Genomic DNA, 18,347 nt, shown 5'->3' with positions numbered 1-18,347 from the left:
TTGGGAATGTGGTCTGCTTCAGTGACTTTGCTATCTGGCCATCCAGCCTGCTCCCATAGTGCTGACCTCACATGGGGAATTGAGGTCAGGACAAGCAGTACACAAATGATATTTACTTGTGGACAGAGAAATTAATTAGGAGAAAAAAATGTCCAAGATAACTACCAGCATACCAAAACTTCAAAGATGGAAAGCTGTGGCTTGTAAAGTAAGCATAAGACAGCAAATCCTACTTGCAAAGTTAGGGATTTATTGGAAAGTTGGATCATATTGCAGTTAGGGTTCGCTCAAAATTTTTTTTTACATCTGATCAAACAATGTTTTAATTATGATCCAGAGGACAAAAAACACCTTACACTGATACATTCCCAAATTTGAAACTTGGAACACTTTTTTTTGGGTAGTCCTCGGACTTATTTTTCAAGGTCCAACAGGTATTTGGTTTAATGGCTTAGTAAGTGAAATTATCTTTTACATGATGACATTACTATATTTTTGCTTACAAATTTTCTCAGATGGAATAAGCAACAAGAGGACTGACTGTAAAGTTGTACCTTTTAGTAATTAGGAAATGTGTGTTCATGATATTGCACCTAACACTAGATTTCAGTTACAATATGCATCTTCTTATATATTTCCAAGACTTGCTCAGCAGAATTTCTTTCATTACTGTCAATGAAATGCTTGTAGTTCTAAATTTTCAACAGTTACACTCCTCTTTCATTCAATTCCAGAGGATTTTCTGGGATTATAGAAAACTAGTATGAAGTGTTTGCAAGCTATTTAAGATGTATCTTTGGACTGAGTTCTGGAGTTCTTGCACTTTAAATTTATGGTGCTAGATTTAATAGTGGAATTTGTAGCTTCTGTCTATCTGGCTTCTTCTAAACAATACTACAGTAGCAAAATACCTCATTATGGGCTTTTCCCTTTTCCGGGCATTTCAGCCTCTATCAGTTTCTATGTACTGGTTTCTGTGTTAGTTGGGGGGTGGTAGAACAGAGTCAGTAAGAAGAGCCAGGTTCCAGCTCTGTTTCTGCAGAACATTAGTTATGTCACCTTGGATTGATCCCTAGCATCTCCGCTTCATGCTTGTCAAGATCAAGAGATTGAATTGGTGACAAAATAAAGACCCTTCAGATATGAAATTGTATGAAAATAATTTATGAACTCATGTAAAACAAGATTTTACACTGCTTTTTTGCCAGGCATTCTTACTTGCAAAGGCAAACCTTAAGCCTTAAAAAAAAAATTGGGTCACTACATATGAAAAGTACTAAAATGATACAGGAATTAGCAGAAAGTCATCAGAGGCATTATTTATTGGTGACACCGTTAACCTTAAAAATAAAATTGCCAGTTATTTTACCAGCAAAAGATGGGTTTATTTGGGAACAGCAGAGAATTACAATGTAGGACAAGCAAGCTACCTCAAAACCGTAGGCAAGTCTAACAAACAAAAGCGAGATGCATTATTTTATGGAGGACAAACTTGGGAGGGGTTGTATTTTTTTTTTTTTAAGATTATTATCTATTGATTTGAGAGAGACAGAAAGAGCACGCAGTGGGGGGACAGGGAGGGGCAGAGGGACAAGCAGACTCCCCGCTGAGCAGGGACCCTGACCCAGTGCTTGATCCCAGGACCCTGAGATCATGACCTGAGCAGACAGCAGATCCTTAACTGACTGAGCCACCCAGTCTCCCCAGGAGGGGTTGTTTTGAACAAAAGTCATTTGGAGAGAAGCAAGAGTGCAGGGTGATGAAAGTTTCTCATCACCTAAGTTGCAGGGGTAATTGATTTCTTATAGGAGATGCAATGTGCCTCTTTCCCTGTTGGGTCCTGTAATTGATGATTCTTTCCCCTTGAGATTCGTCTGTTAAGGGTCTATAATTGATAATTCTTACTGTGATTGATATTGAGTGCTAAGGCTCCCTAGCTTCCCCTTCTAGCCTTGCCAGTCCCCTTGAGGGATCCCTTTAATGTTCAGGATGCACAGAGAAAAAGGTCAAAGCACATTCCTACATCTTAAATCCTCAAGAGGGTGGTGATTAATTATAGTTCTCCATACTTCATATCCAGCATCTCTGTGAGCTCAGGCATTTGGTCCCATTTCTTATATAAGACCAAATGGGGGTGGGAAGGGGCTGAAAGAAGCTTTAATTATTATTTAGTTTAGTTAGGTCAGTCATTTCATAAGCCTCAAGGGTTGAGTCTAGGTATTACAGTATTTCTTGAAGGGCGCTCAGCAGTTTCTGGACTGGCTGACTCAATCTGAAGGGGCTTTCTATGGGATGAAAGGAGGCTCCCTGTGAATAACGACCCAAAAGCGCCGTATCAGACGTAGGGAAGGAGGGCGTGGCATTCCAACGCCGAGTTTACTCTTCACTGCCCTCGCCCCGCCTTCCTGGCACAATTTGCAGCTGGGTAAGTTAAGTCACCCGACGCGCATCCATGCCTCGCGCTTCGAGCACCGGGCGGGGCAGTTACAGGCGTCCAGAAACAGGCCGGCCGGATGCAGGAACCTGTAATAATGGGGGGGGGGCTCCCTAGGACCCTCCCTTGAGACGCCGGCGGCCTGACCGCGAAAGGACTGGAATCCGCCCACGCCTGGCTCAGGTGCAGGTCCTACTGGTCCGCGTGCGGGGCCGCCTCCACCGTAGGGCGACGGGCGTTCCCTGGCAGGTGTAACCGCCGCGCCCGGCCCCGCCCCCGCCGCCGGTCCGGACACCGTGCGGCCGGTGAGGGCGGGGGTCGGGGAAAAAACTGGCGGCTCCCTTCGTTTCTCCCGTTGCCTGGTGACGAGGAGGAGGCGGGGCCAACGAGTAAAAAGAGGCGGGTTCTGCACGGCAGGGGCAGGCGTCAGAGAAGCGGCCGCGCAGCCGCCCTTGCTCCTCCCCCGCAGGCGCGCCCGGGTCGGCGCCGTGCTTTGCCCCCGCCCTGGAGGCCGCCCTGCGCACGCGCGGAGGGATCGCCGCCTCCGCCCCTCGCAGGGCTCGCGGCGGGGCTGCGTGTCCGGCGTCCGGGCAGATATAGTCGGAGTCGCCCGGCAGCCGGTGAACCGAGCCGTCTCGAGGGAGGGCGCGGGAGGTCAGGCGCTGGAGGAAGGACCGCGGGGGGGCGGCTGCCGTGCCCACCGCTGCTGAGGAAAATGGTGTTCGAGTCGGTGGTCGTGGACGTGTTGAACCGGTTCTTGGGGGACTATGTGGTGAACCTGGACACGTCCCAGCTCACCCTGGGCATCTGGGGAGGTAACGAGACCGCCACCGCCCCTCCATCTCGTTTTCCTCCCGGGCCCTGGTTGCCGGAGCCCGGCTTTGCTTTCTCGGGGCCTCGGGCCCCTCGCTCGCCCGGCGCCACCACCTGCCGCCGCCTGCCTCGGGGTTAAATTACGTAAAGCCGGGCGGCGGTTCCAGGGCCTCTGCCCTCAAGTTGTTTGTATTCTGGCGGGAGGGGTTTGGGGTTGGGGTCGGGGGTGCGGGGTGAAAAGTCCCCCTTTTCCGAGCCGGGCGGCTGAGGGGACCCGCGACGGGCTCCGAGGGCACGGGGCGCGGATCGTGCCCAGGCGACCTTCTCTGCCCGGCTCAGGTGTGCGGGGCGTAGGGGAGGCCGCGAGACGCCGCCTGGCTTGGTCCCATCCCTGTCATGCTGTACCCCCTGGGGTTATGACGAAGGCTCGGGAGAGCCCGCGGAGTGGCGCACGTTGCCTCGCACGTGAAGGCAAGGCGCCGGCGACCGAAGACGCCCTCTTCCTTTCCTCCTTCCCCAGCCCGGGCGTGTGGCTGAACCGTGGTGTCTGCTCGGCTCCCCTTTCTGGCCACCCGGGCTGGACTCGGGTTGCTGGCCTGGCTTCTGCCGGTAACAGAAAGCGAAACTCATGTGCCCAATCAACTCAGATGGTTGGCTGGCTCTTTTCCGCTCACAGCCTGACCAAGGAGCGTGTCACGTTTGGGATTTTGTGGGTCAGAGTGATTTTTTTTTTTTTTTTTTTTTTTAAGAAACTAGGTGCGTTGTGCAACGTCTCAGACCTATAAAAGACGGGGGTGAAACGTGCCCTTAGGTTGGTTAGATGAAGGACCGAAACTTTGTATCCCTGTACTCTGGTGCGCTACCTTATTTGGAGCGTCATTATTAGTGCTTCCAGCTGTATTCTGCCCTTTATTTTAAGCACCCGTTGTAGATTGGATTCCTTTTGCGTACGAAGGGAAGCTCCTAGGCCAAAGTTAGGGTTACTTTTTTTTTTTTTTTTTGGACTTAACTGTTAATATGCACACACTTTCAGCCCTCTTCTAAGATACTCATTTATCTTGATTTTTCTCCTTTATGGAAGAGTGTGAGTAGATAATTAGTTTGATAGAGATAACCTCTTGTTAACTGCTCTTGGTATCTAGTACCATGATAGAGTCAGACTGCAAGAACTAGGGACATGGGGGCTAGCTCTGCATCTCTGACCTGTATCAGAAACTTGAAGATTGTTTTATTCTGCTTCTCATTTGCGGAGTAAAAATAATACAATTTGTCTTCACACGCCTCAGAAGGAACCTTGAAAACATTTTGTGGTGTGCTTTGATCTGCAGTGGAGGGTTGCTTCTGCGTTCAAGGCGGAGGTTTGTGTAGAGTGTGATTTATGGGTGGATTTATTTAAAATTTGTATACAGTAAAATTCACTCTTGTGATGTACGGTTCTGTCTTGACAAGTGCAATGTCAAGGAATGTATCCACTATCACAGTCATGATACCAAAAAGTTCCAGTAGGGTGCCACAATTCCCTCTGCTTCCCCTTTTCAGTCCACCCTTTCCAGCCCCCATATCTCCTGGCAACCACTGATCTGTTTCCATCCTTAGAGTTTTTTGTCTTTTCTAGAGTGCCATATAAATGGAAGTACATGGTGGATAGCTTTTGGGGGTCTCACTGCTTTTACTTAATTTCACTCCTTTCACTTCTTATGTAAAATGAATTTGAGAGTCACCCATGTGTTGTATGCATCAGTATTTCATTCCTGTGTGTATATATTTTTTTCATCCCTATATTTTTGGGTGGTTATTTTTTGTGTGGATGTGTTAATAAATGTTTGATGGTTTCCCCTTCTGGCCATTATGAATAGAGCTGTTAATAAACATTCATGTACAGGTTTTTGTGTGAACATAAATTATCTCCCTTGGGTTAATACCTAAGAGTGGGATTGCGAGGTCTTATGGTAAATGACCATTTGATTTCTGTGAAACTGTGGAGCTCTTTTCAAAGCGGCTTTACCATTTTGCTATCTCAGCAGCATTGTATGAGTGCATAGTTGCTCTACACCTTTACTAGCATTTGGTATTGTCATTTAAAAAACTTTTTTTTTTAGCCATATTCTAATAGGTGTATAGTTCTAAAGTATTGGTAGTTTTAATTTGCATACCCTTAGTGATTAAAGATGTTGAGCATCTTTTCATGTTCTTTACTGTTTGTATAGTTCCATTGGTGAAGTGTCTGTTCAAATCTTCTGCTTACTTTAAATTTTTCTATTGAGATTTAACTTACATACCATTAAGTTCACCCTTTTAAAAACGTTATTTATTAATGTAGTTCACATACAATGTTAGTTTTAGGTGTATAACAGTGATTAAACAATTCTGAAGGTTATGAAATGCTCACTATGATAAATGTTGTCACCATCTGTTGTCTTACAGCATTATCACAGTATTTACTGCATTCCATCTGCTGTACTTTTCCTCTTGAAATTTACCCTTCTAAAATGTACAGTTGTTTTCTCATGTAGTCACAAAATTATGCAACTATCACCAATTCCAGAACATTTTCAACACCCCCAAGTAAACCTCATATCCATACCCATTAGCAGTCGCTCAAATTCTCTCCTGATCCCCTGGACCCCACCTCCAGCAACTACTAATCTACTTTATGTCTCTGTGGATTCACCAGTTCTGGGCATTTCATTTATATGCAGTCATGCAATGTAGGTGGCCTTTTGTTTCTGGCTTCTTAAAATTATTTTTTTGAGCTTCATGTTGTAGCGTGTATCATTTCTTTTTATGACTGAGCAATATTCCATTGTATGAATAGATCACATTTTGTTTATCCATTCATCAGGTGATGGTCATTTCAATTATTCCTACTTTTTGGCTTTTATGAGTAATGCTGCTATGAACATTCATATATACAAGGTTTTTTTTGGTTTTTTGGTTTTTTGGTTTTTTTTGTGGGCCTATGTTCTAAATTTTCTTGGGTATATGCCTGGGGTAGAATTGCTGAGTCATATGGTAACTCTGACTTTTTACAAACTCTTTATTGAAGTTATTTTCTTATTGTTAAGTGTTGAAAGTTCTTTACATATTATGGGTATGAGTCCTTTGTCAGGTGATTTGAAAATCTTTTCTTCTATTCCAGTTCTGTCTTTTGCAAAGCAAAAGTTTTAAATTTTGATCAAGTCCACTTTAGCAGAAACTTTTCATGAGTCATGCTTTGGTGTATCTATGAAATCTGCCTTCCCTGAAGTCACAAAGATTTTCTCCCATGTTTTCTTGTAGAAGTTTTATAATTTTATATTTAGATTTCTGATCCATTTTTGTATAAAGTGTGGTATAGGTTGAAGGTTGATGTTCATTTGTTTGCATGTGGATGCAAATGTCCAATTGTTGCAGCACCATTTGCTGAAAGGAATATCCTTTCTCCATTGAATTATTTTTGCACTTTTGTAAAAAATTGGACTTTATATTGTATGGGTTTATTTTTGGATTGTAATCTGTTTCGATACTATGTGTGTCCATTCTTTCAACAGTACCACAGTTGTCTTGATAACTCTAGCTTTATAGTAAGTCTTGAAATCAGATAGTATCATCCCTCTATGGTGTTTATGAAATTTTTAAAAAACATATCAGTGTTTTATGTATAGAAGTTGGTTATATATTGATAAGTGAAGCTTCAGATAATAGCTTTTAGTGCTTAAAAATCCTTTTGAGAATTTAAAAAGCAGTAATTTTGATAAACTTAAAAATATTGGAAAATTTCAATAATAGAAACTAGATGCTGCTTGGGAAAATTGTTAAAGACTTAATATTTTTATGGTCTAATGTTAGAAGGACCTATTGGTTTTAAATATATGCTTTTGCTAGGTGTCTGTAATAATCCAGCTGATTTCACTGTTAGCATAATTAATAGTGTTAATTAGTATTCAGGAGTTCACATGGATGTTTTCAAACCTGGTAATTGGTAGTGTTCTGAAAATTTGTTTCTGAGATGATTTTTTGGAAATTAGAATCAATTTTTCCTTGGAAACATTGTTATATATGAATGAAGAGTTCCTAAAAAAATCTATGTAATGTAGCAGAACAGTCCTATTATAGTGGGCCCTACAGGAAGTAGGCTGAGTGCAGGAAGAATCTATTTTGTGAGGGGGAAAGAAGCCTTGAACTTTATCTCACACTCTTGGTGAATTTTGATGTTGGTATACTTTTTATGCACTGCTATTTATAATTCTCCACCCTTTTTATATGTCATTAGGGAGGTAGTAGTACTTCATAGACAGTTCTGAGATTCATCTTCCAACTTTTCTAAGCAATCTAGAATTTCATGTTTCCTTCAAGATCTAGCATCAGAATCAGCCATATGTGCTTGTTACAGATACAGATTTCTGAACTGCTGTCCAGAGATTATAATTCATTTATGTGAAGCAGTACAGCAAAATCTTTTTTTTTTTTTTTAAACAAATGATAGAGGATTGTGATGCACAGCTAGGTGCATTTTTAGAGTACTTTCAGGGCAAAAGTATTAGAAATTCAGTGGCAGAAGCAGTGTGATAGAATTATCATTTGTAATGCAAGGAATACCTGTACTTTATAGCTCTTCCTTCTGTAGTCTTCTTTCATCTCTTTCTCTCTTGTTTTCTTTAAAATTATAAAACTCCTAAATTTGCAGGGTTTTGTTGTTTGTTTTTGTTTTGTTTTGGTGGTGGCTGTTACACCCGACATTGTTATATAACATTAGAAACTTGGATTTCTTGGTTTTGTTTTTTTTTACCTAGGATATTTTGTTTTTGAAATGTTGCTCTCCCAGTTTTCTCATTATAGTAGACTTTAAGGTGCAGTGGCTTCCTATTGCCTACCCCCAGTATACCCCAGGGGCTTTGTAGGAAGATGAAGACTCAGGACACAATTCCTTTCCCTCTTCAGCTTCATTATTTTCCATAATTTTATCTTCCATATCCCTATTTGTTTTTTTTGCTTCTTCCATTCTCATTGTGATTCCATCCAGTCGGTTTTGCATCTCAGTTACAGCATTTTTTATTTTGGCCTGACTAGTTTTTAGGTCTTCTCTTTCTGCAGCAAGGGTTTCTCTGGTGTCCTCTGTGCTTTTTTCAAGCCTGGCTAGTATTCTTATGACTGTTGTTCTAAGTTCTTGTTCAGATGTATTGCTTGTATCTATTTTGAGCAAGTCCCTGGCTGTGGTTTCTTCTTGATCTTTTTTTTGGGGAGAATTCCTCCATCTTGTCATTTTGGCTAAGTTTCTGTCTTTTGCATGTTATGAAAGCTTATTACGTTTCCTGCTCCTGAGAGTAATACTGTATTTAAAAGGGGTGGTACACTGTCCAGGGCCTGGTGCTTCGGGAAGTGTTTTCTGTTGTACGCTGTGTGCACTCTCCTGCTCTGTTTTGGCTGCCCTTTCCCACAGGTCCGTCTCCTCTGTAGAGTTCTTCCTTGCTTGCAGTGGGAAGTGTTTGGGTCTTTAACTAGGTGTGCTTTGATTTGTTTATTAAGATAAGCCTCACAGCCACCACATTCTCTCTCTCTAATTGTGCAAATTGTTTTCTTAATCTTCAGATCAATTTCCTAGTTGTTCAGAATGATTTGATGCCAAGCTAGCTATGTTCAAAGGCCAAGGCAAGCCCAGGGCCCCCCCACTACTCTGCATCTTAACTCTTTCCACTCAGGGCACAATTCCTGACTTGAAGGAGTCCTTCTGTGATAGGAATATGCTGAGGGAGCCAAACAAATGTTTGTTGAAGTCTAGTGTTAATTGCTGATTCTAATTTCTTAAATATTATTTTTAGCTTTACGTTTTGAGAAACTTTCATAGAATGTTAGAGCTGAAAGGGAATATTTTATTATGGAAAGTGTTCAGAACTACAGAATGTTTCAAGTTTTTACAGTCCATATACCTACAACCTAGATTGTACTACTGTGTATTAATAGCTTTATTGAAATAATAATTGACATGGTAAAATGTACATATTTAAAGTCTACAGTTAGATTAATCTTGATATATGTATCCTCTTGGGAAACAGTCATCATGATCAACATAAGAGAAGTATCCATCCCATTTAAAAGTTTTTTTTGCCCCATATCCAGAGGCATCCAATTTTCTCATTTTGTTGTTGTTCTACCATACATACCTCTATTCCTGGTTTGCTGAAAGTTTTTTTTTTTTTTTTTTTCCCTTCTTCTTTCCTCCAAGAATGTGTGTTAGGTTTTATAAAATGGTCTATGTCTATTGATATGATTTCTCTTCTTCAGACTGTTGATGTAATGGATTACATTATTGTTTTTTTGAATGTTGAATGAGCCTTTCATACCTAGAATAAATCCCACTTGGTCTTGGTATATAATTATACATTGTTGGATTCAATTTGATATTTTGTTGAGGATTTTTGCATCTGTGTTCACTGAGAAGTAGTGGTCTGTAACACACCCACACATACCCACACCGCCCCCCCCCCCCCGCCCCGCCCTTGCAACTGGTTTGGGTAATGCTGACCTCCATAAATGAATTAGGAAGTGTTCCCTATGCTTCTGTTTCCTAGAAGACATTGTAGGGGCTTGGTATCATTTTTTGCTTATATGTTTGGTAGAATGTTAGTGAAACCCATCTGGGCATTATGCTTTCATTTTTGAAAGATTATTAATTATTAAATCAATGTCTTTAATAGATACAGGCCTATTTATATTTTTTTCTTGTGTGTTTTGCTGGAATATATCTTTATAGGAATTGTAACTTGTGGACATGTTTGTATTCCTTTATTATCCTTTTAATGTCTACTGGATCAGTAATGAAGGCCCTTCCTTTCATTTGTGATATTAGTAATTTGTGTCTTTTTCTTTCTTAGTTAATATGGCTAGAGAGTTACCAGTTTTATCGATCTTTTCAGAGAACCATCTTTTGCTTTCATTGGTTTTTCTCTTGATTTTTCTCTATTGAATTTCACTGATTTCTGCTCTAATTCTTATTTTCTTCTGGTTACTTAGGATTTAATTTGCTCTTTTTCTAGATTCCTAAGGTGGAAGCTTAGATTATTGATTTTTGATCTTTCATCTTTTGCTTTTTTTAAAAAATATATCTTATTTGGAGAGAGAGAGCGTGCGCATGAGAGAATGTGCAAGTGTGAGCAGGGGAAGGGACAGAGGGAGAGGGAGAGAGAATCCCAAGCAGACTACGCGCTGAGCACGGAGCCAGAGTTGGGGCTTCATCTTACAACTCTGAGATCACGACCAGAGCTGAAACCAAGAGTTGGTTCCTCGAATGACTGAGCCACCCAAGTGCCTCTTTTCTTCTTTTCAAATATATGTATTCAGTGGTAAATTTCTTTCTAAGCCTTGATTTTGCTGCATGTCCAATTTTGAAAACTAATTTGATTCAAGATACTTCACAGTTCCCTTTGAGATGACTTCTTTGGCCTATGTGTTATTTTAAGTTAACATTTATTAAATCTTCAGATATTTTGGGACTTTCTAGCTTTCTTTTTGTTGTCGATTTCTAGTTTAATTCCATTGCATGAAAGCAGATTTTGTATGACTTTTATTCCCTTAAATTTGTTAATGTATGTTTTATGGCCCAGAGTTTGGTTTACTGTGGTGAATGTTCTGTGTGAGCTTGAGAAGAATATGTATTCTGCTATTTTGTAAGAAATGTTCTATAAATTTTAACTAGATATCTTTATTTTTAGTTTGTCTATGCCTTTATATTTAGAGTGTGTTTCTTGCGGACATCTTATTGTTGGGTTTTGTTTTGTTTTATCCGCTGTGTCAAGTTTTGTCTTTTAATTGGTATATTCAGACCATTTATATTTGAAGTGATTATTGATATAGTTAGGTTAGTGGATATCTATTGTATTTGTAGTTCTTTTCTCTTTCTTGCATGTATGTCTTTGCTTTTTAAAATCTTCCCCCTTTTCTGCCTCTTCTGGTTTTGAGTATTTTCTATAATTTTATTTTTTCTCCTCTTCTAACATATCAGTTATACTTTAATTTTTTTGGGGGGCGGTTCTTGGAATTACAGTATGCATTTAAAACTAAGTCCAATCAAAACTACATTGCTTCATAGTAGTGGAAGGACATTATAAAGAGTTTTCCATTCCATTCCTTTTGCTCCTTATAACGTTGCTGTCATTCATTTCACTTATCCATAAGCTATACTTACCCAATGCACTGTTGCTATTTTATTTTGAATAGTGTTCCATTAGATCATTAATAATGAGGAAAATAAAAGGCGTAATTTTACCTTTATTCCTTTTCTAATAAAAAGGAATTGTAGATTCCTTTTAGATCTTGTAGATCTGGAGTTTCTGACCTATATTGTTTTCCTTCTCTGTGAAAACTTTTAGCATTTCTTACTTTTTTTTTTGTTTTTGTTTACTTTTAGCATTTCTTGCAAGGGAGGTCTAGCAACAAATTCCATCAGTTTTTGTTTGAGAAAGTATTTTTTACATCACCACTTAAAAAATATTGTGGTAAAATACAACATAAAATTAATCATCTTAACAGTATTTTCACTTTTGGGTGTACAGCATATTGATTCAACAATTCTGTACATTACCCGTGCTCACCCTCAGTATAGTCACCATCTGTCATCAAACATTTCTGCAACATTATTGACTATATTCCCTGTGCTGTGCTTTTCATTTCTGTGATTTCTTTATTTTATAACTGGAACTTTGTACTTAATTGCCTTTACCTATCTTGCCCATGCCCCTCCCCCCACACCTACCTTTCCTCTGGCAGCCACCAGTTTGTTATCTGTATTTAAAAGTCTGCTTTTTGTTTCTTTGTTTTGTTTTTTAGATTCCACATATAAGTGACATCATGGTTTTTGTCTTCCTCCGATCTATTTCACTTAGCATGATATCCTCTAGGTCCATCCATATTGTCGCAAATGGCAGGGTCTCATTCTTTTATATGGCTGAGTAATATTCTGTGTGTATATGTGGGTGGGGGTGTATATATCCATTCATCTGTTGGTGGACACTTGGGTTGCTTCCATTTGTTAGCTACTGTAAGTAATGCTGCAATAAACGGTGCGTATATCTTTTAGAATTAGTGTTTTTGGGTTTTTTTTTTTTATAGTTTTCAGAGTACAGGTCTTTTATTCTTTTTGGTGCAATTGTAAAAGGAATTGTTTTCTTAATTTCTCCTTCTGTTACTTTGTTATTAGTGTATAGAAATTCAGTAGATTTCTGTATATTAATTTTGTGTCTTGCAAGTTCACTGAATTCATTTATCAGTTCTAATAGTTCTTTAGGTGGAGTTTTTAGGGTTTTCTGTTTACAGTATCACTTCTTCTGCAAGTATTACTTCTTCCTTGCTAATTTGAATGCCTTTTATTTCTTTTCCTTATCTGATTCCTGTAGTTAGGAGTTCCATTATTATGTTGAATAAAGTGGTTAAGAGTGGACATCCTTGTCTTGTTCCTGATCTTTGAGGAGAAGCTTAGTTTTTCACCAGTGAGTATGTTGTTAGCTGCGGGTTTTTCATACATGGCCTTTATTATGTTGAGGTATGTTCCCTCCAAATCTTTGTTTTACTGATAATGGGTGTTGCATTTTGTGAAATGTTTTTTTTCCTGCATTTACTGAGATCATCATAGGGCTTTTATCCCTTCTCTTGTTAACGTGATCTATCACACTGATGGATTTGTGAACATTAAACCACTCTTGTATCCCTGGAATAGCTTAATTGTGGTCAGTGATTTTTTTAAGGTATTGTTGGATTTGGTTTGCTAGTATTTTGTTTAGGATTTCTGCATTGGTGTTCATCAGTAATATTGGCTGTGGTTTTCTTTATAGTGTCAGGGTGTTGCTGGCCTTGTGGAATGAATTTGGAAGTTTTCCTTTCTATTCTGTTTCTTGGAACAGTTTGAGAATAGGTTATTAACTCTTTAAATGTTTGGTGGAATTTACCTGTGGAGCCATCTGGTCCTATACTTTTGCTTGTTGGGAGTTTGTGATTGCTGATTCAATTTCATTACTAGTCATAGGTCTGTTCAGATTTTCTATTTCTGATTTAGTTTGGAAGATTGTAGTTTTTAGGAATTTATTGATTTGTTCCCAGTTGTCCAATTTGTTGGCATATAATTTTTCATTATATTCTCTTATCCTTTGCATTTCTATGGTGTCAGTTATTTTCATGTTAGCCATTTTTTAGGGTACAGTTCAGAGGCATTAAGTGTATCCATATTGTTGTGCAGCTATCTCCACCATCCATCTCCAGAACTCTTTTCATCTTGCAAAACTGAAACATTGTACCTGTTGAGGAATAACTACCTATATCTCCTTCCTTCAGCTACCGGCACCTATTATTATATTTTCTATCTCTATGAATTTGACTCTACTAGGTACCTCCTATAAGTGGTATTATATAATGTTTGTCCTTTTGTGTTTGGCTTATATCATGTATTAGGGTAATGTCTTCAATGTCCATCTGTTACAGCATATATCAGAATTTCATTCACTTTTAAAGCTGAACAATATTTTATGTATATATCACATTTTGTTTCTCCATTCATCTGTAAATAGACACATGGGTTGCTTCCACCTTTTGGCTATTGTGAATCAGGCCCTACAAACATCAGTGTGCAAATACATTTTTGAGTCCTTGCTTTCAAATGTTTTGGTATATACCCACAAGTGGAATTGCTGGGTATTTCTTTTTAATTTTTTGAGGAAGTGTCCTACTACTTTCCAGATGTACCATTTTACATTTTCACTGACAGTGCAAAAGGTTCTAATTTCTCCACATTCTCAGAAACATTTGTTATTTTCTCTTTTATTCGTAGTAGCCATCCTCATGGATGTGAGGTACTATTTCCATTTTTTTTGACTTGCATTTCTCTGATGATTAGTCCTGTTGAACATCTCATTGGTTAATGGCCATTTATAGGTCTTTGGAAAAATGTCTTTTGAAGACCTTTGCCATCCTTTAATTGGGTTGCATTTTTTTTTTTTTTTTAGTAGAGTTGTAGGCATTCTTTATATATCCTGGATATTGACCGTTTATCAGGTATGTGATTTGCAAATACTGTTGCCTTTTCACTGTTGATAATGCCCTATGATGCATAAAAGTTTTTAGTTTTGATGAAGTCTAGATCATCTTTTTGTTGTTGTTGCCTGTGCTTTTCGGTGTCATATCCATCCAAAAGAAATCATTGCCAAATTGACTATCAGGGAATTTTTCACTTACGTTTTCCTCTTAGATTTTTATAGTTTTAGATCTGAAATTTGAGTCTTTGATCTACTTTCAGTTAATTTTTGGATATGGTGTATGGTAATCTAGCTTCATCTTTTGCATGTGAATATCGTTTTCCAGTGTTATTGGTGACATTTCCAAATTGAGTGATCTTGGCAGCCTTATCAAATTCATTTGCCTGTATATGTGAATATTTATTTTTCAGCTCCCTGTTCTTTTCCATTGGTCTGTGTTTGTATACTGGTGCTACACTGTTTTGATTACTATGTTTTGTATTAAGTTTTGAAATCAGGAAGAGTGAGACTTCCAGTTTTCTTCCCCCCCACCCCCCCCTTCTAAAAAGATTGTTTTAACAATGGGGGTATCCCTTGTGATTCTACATGAATTTAAAAATGGATTTTTTATTTCTGCCAAAAATATTGGGATTTTAATGTGGATTGCATTGAGTCTGTAGTTTGCTTTGGGTAGTATTGTCATCTTAACAATATTAAGTCTTGCAGGCTATGAACATGGGATGGATGTCTTCCTGGTTATGTATGTGTGCCTTTAACGTCATTCAGCAGTGTTTTATAGTTTGAAGGTACAAGTCATTCACCCCTTTGGTTAAGTTTATTCCTAAGTGTTTTGTTATTTTCCATGCTATTTTAAATGGAATTGTTTAATTTTTATTTTGGACTACTTACTGTTAGTGTAAAGAAGCACAACTGATTTTTGTGTTTTGATTTTGTATCTGGCAACATTGCTGAAATCATTTATTCTAACATGCTTTTTTTTGATAGGAAATTTAGGGTTTTCTTCATATAAGATTATGTCGTTGGTGAATAGAGAATTTTACTTCTTCCTTTCCAACGTGGATGCCTTTTATTTCTTGTCTAATTGCTCTGGCTAGGACTTTCAGAAGGTGGCAAAACTGTACATCTTCATCTTGTTGCTGATGAGAAGATTCATTTTTCACCGTTGAATGTGATGTTCATTGTGGGCTTTTCATATGTGGCCTTTGTTATATTGGGGTTGTTTCCTTTTATTCCTAATATGTTGAGGGTTTTTGTCATGAAAGGGTATTGAAATTTTTTGAATGCTTTTTCATTGAGATGTGGTTTTTTTTCTCCCCTTCAATCTGTTAATGTGGTGTATTGCATTGATGTTCTTCTATGAAACCGTCCTTGCATTCCAGGAATAGTATTGGGTTGTGGTGTATAATCCTTCTAATGTGCTGTTGAATTTTGTTTGCTAGTATTTTGTTGAGGTTTTTTTGCCAATATTCATTGGGGGTAATGATCTGTAATTTCCCTGTAGCATCTTGGTCTCTGGTATCAGATTCATGCTGACCTCATAGACTGAGTTTGGAAGTATTTCCTTCTCTTTAGTTTTTTTGGAAAAGTTTGAGGAGGATTGATGTTCTCAAATGTTTGGTAGAATTCTCCAGTGAAATCATCTTGTCCTAGACTTCTGTTGTTGGGAGGTTTTTGATTAGTGAGTAAATCTCCTTACATATTATAGGTCTGTTCAGATTATCCATTTCTTGATGATTCATTAGTAGTAGGGTATGTTTTTCTAGGAATTTATCCATTTCATCTAGGGTATCCAGTTTGTTGATGTACAGTTGTTCATAGTACTTTCTTAAAATCTTTTCTCTGTAAGATCGGTAGTATGATTCCTTCCAGTATTCCTGATTTTAATTGTTTAATTCTTCTTTCTCTTAGTTTATTAGCTAAAGATTTTTGAGGAACCAATTTTTGATCTCATCAGTTTTCTCTATTGGGTTTTCTGTTCTCTATTTTAATTATCTCTGTTCTAAACTTTATTATTCTTTCTGGTAGCTTTGTGCTTAATCTCTATTTCTTTAAGGTACAAATTTAAGGTGTTAATTTGGGCTATTATTTTTTAATGTAAACACTTACAGCTGTAAGTTTTCCCAGGACTGTCTTTGCTGCAGCCTATAAATTTTGGTATGTTGTGCTTTCATTTTAGTTTTTCTTAAGTTTTAAAGTTTTTCTTGTGATTTCTTCTTTCTCGTGATATCTTCTAAGAATTTCAATCTCTTAAAATTCAGATTTTTGTTGTTGTTGTTTTTGCCTAATACATGACCTGTCCTGAAGAATGTTTCATGAGCACTTGAGAAAATTGTGTGTTCTGCTCTTGTTGAGTAGAGTGTTTCATATATGTTTTTAAAATTCAGTTTGTTTCCTTCTTAATCTTCTGTCTGGTGATTCTATCCATTATTGAAGTTGTGTGCTGAAGCCTCCTACCATTATTGTAGAGCTGTTTCTTCTTATCTGTCAATATTTGCTTCATATTGTGCTCTGGTGTTTGGTGAATATATGTTTACAATTGGCATGCTATGTTTATAATTAGTGAATTGACACTTTTATTATTATATGATGTCTCTCTTCATCTCTTATAATAGCTTTTGACTTACAGTCTGTTTTGTCTAATATGTGTATAGCCATATCTGGTCTCTTATTATTTGCATGGGAAATCTTTTGCCATTTTTGCACTTAAATTTTAACTATGTTCTTAGAGCTATAGGGGCATCATGTTTTGTTTGGGTTTAAGTACATTCTGCCTTTGTCTTTTGAATGGGGAGTTTAAACTGTTTACATTTATTTCTTTTCAAATTTTTATTTAAATTCCAGTTCACATAGAGTGTAATGCTAGTGTTAGGTGTAGAATTTAATGATTCATCACTTATATGCAACACCCAGTGCTCGTCACAAGTGCCCTCCTTTATCCCCACCACCTATTTAACCCATCCTTCTGCCCACCTCTCCTGCAGTAACTCTCAGATTGTTCTCTATAGTTAATAGTCTGTTTTGTGGTTTGCTCATTTTTTTTTAATTTATTTTTACCCCTGTTTTCATCTGTTTTGTTTAAATTCCACACAAGAGTGAAATCATATGGTATTTGTCTTTCTCTGACTTATTTGCTTAGTATACTACTCCCTAGCTCCATCCATGTCTTGCAAATGGCAAGATTTCATTCAGTTTTATGGCTGAGTAATGTTTCATTGTATATGTGTATATGTATATGTTTATATGCATCTAGACACACACACATACACACATATACATGCACCATATCTTGAACTGTTTACACTGAAAGTAATTACTGATAGGAAAGGCTTACTATTTTCATTTTGTTAATTTCTGCATGTCTTATAACTGTTTCATGTTTTAACTTTCTTCCTTTGTGTTCATTTTTTTTGTGACCCTTTTTGATTTCCTTATTTCCTTTTTGTATATTCTGTAGATATTTTTTTTGTAGTTCTGTAGGAATTACATATAATACCTTAACGTATAAGAATGTATCTTAAACTGATACCAACTTTAATCCCATACAATAACGTTACTCTTTTACAGCTTGCCTTCCCAACTTTGTTATTGATGTAACAGATGACATTTTTACACATTATGTACCTATTAACATAGACTTACAATTCTTAAGTTCTTTTGTTTTTTAAATGAAAGAGTTGAATTTAATTTAAATTTCAAAAATAGAGAATAAAAAATGGAGTTACAAAGTAAAATTATAATAGTTTTCATATTGTCCATGCACTTGCCTTTCCTGGAGAACTTTATATTTTCATATAGCTTCGAGTTACTGCCTAGCATCCTTTTTTTTTTTAAGATTATTTATTTGAGATAGAGCATGTGCATGCACATGAGTGGGGGGAGGGGCAGAGGGAGAGAATCTTCAAGCAGATTCCCCACTGAGCACAGAGCCCAATGTTGGGCTCATCCCATGACCCATGAGATTGGGACCTGAGCTGAAACTGAGAGTCAGACACTCAACTGACTGAGCCACCTAGGTGCCCCATGCCCAGCATCCTTTCTTTTCAACTGGAAGGACTCTGTTTAAGATTTCCTGTAAGATAGATCTGTTAATGAAGTCCCTCAGC

At 38.0% G+C, this 18,347-nt stretch overlaps 1 protein-coding gene across 2 annotated transcripts in view; it reads left to right on the top strand.

Moving 5' to 3' along the window:
• The first annotated feature begins 2,989 nt into the window (after positions 1 to 2,989).
• VPS13A (vacuolar protein sorting 13 homolog A) overlaps positions 2,990 to 18,347 on the top strand; it is a 266,825-nt gene continuing 251,467 nt past the window's right edge. For both annotated transcript variants that reach the window (XM_035029011.1, XM_035029012.1), the window contains exon 1: positions 2,990 to 3,249. In XM_035029011.1, coding sequence (XP_034884902.1) covers positions 3,150 to 3,249 — 100 coding nt within the window. In that variant the 5' untranslated portion in view covers positions 2,990 to 3,149. The remainder of the gene's footprint in view (positions 3,250 to 18,347) is intronic.

The sequence above is a fragment of the Mirounga leonina genome, unplaced genomic scaffold (assembly GCF_011800145.1).
Source record: "Mirounga leonina isolate KUSES-001 unplaced genomic scaffold, KU_Mleo_1.0 Mir_224, whole genome shotgun sequence".
NCBI classification, from domain to species: domain Eukaryota; kingdom Metazoa; phylum Chordata; class Mammalia; order Carnivora; family Phocidae; genus Mirounga; species Mirounga leonina.
Note: the sequence above shows the minus strand (reverse complement) of the source record. Positions and strands in the feature narration are given on the sequence as shown.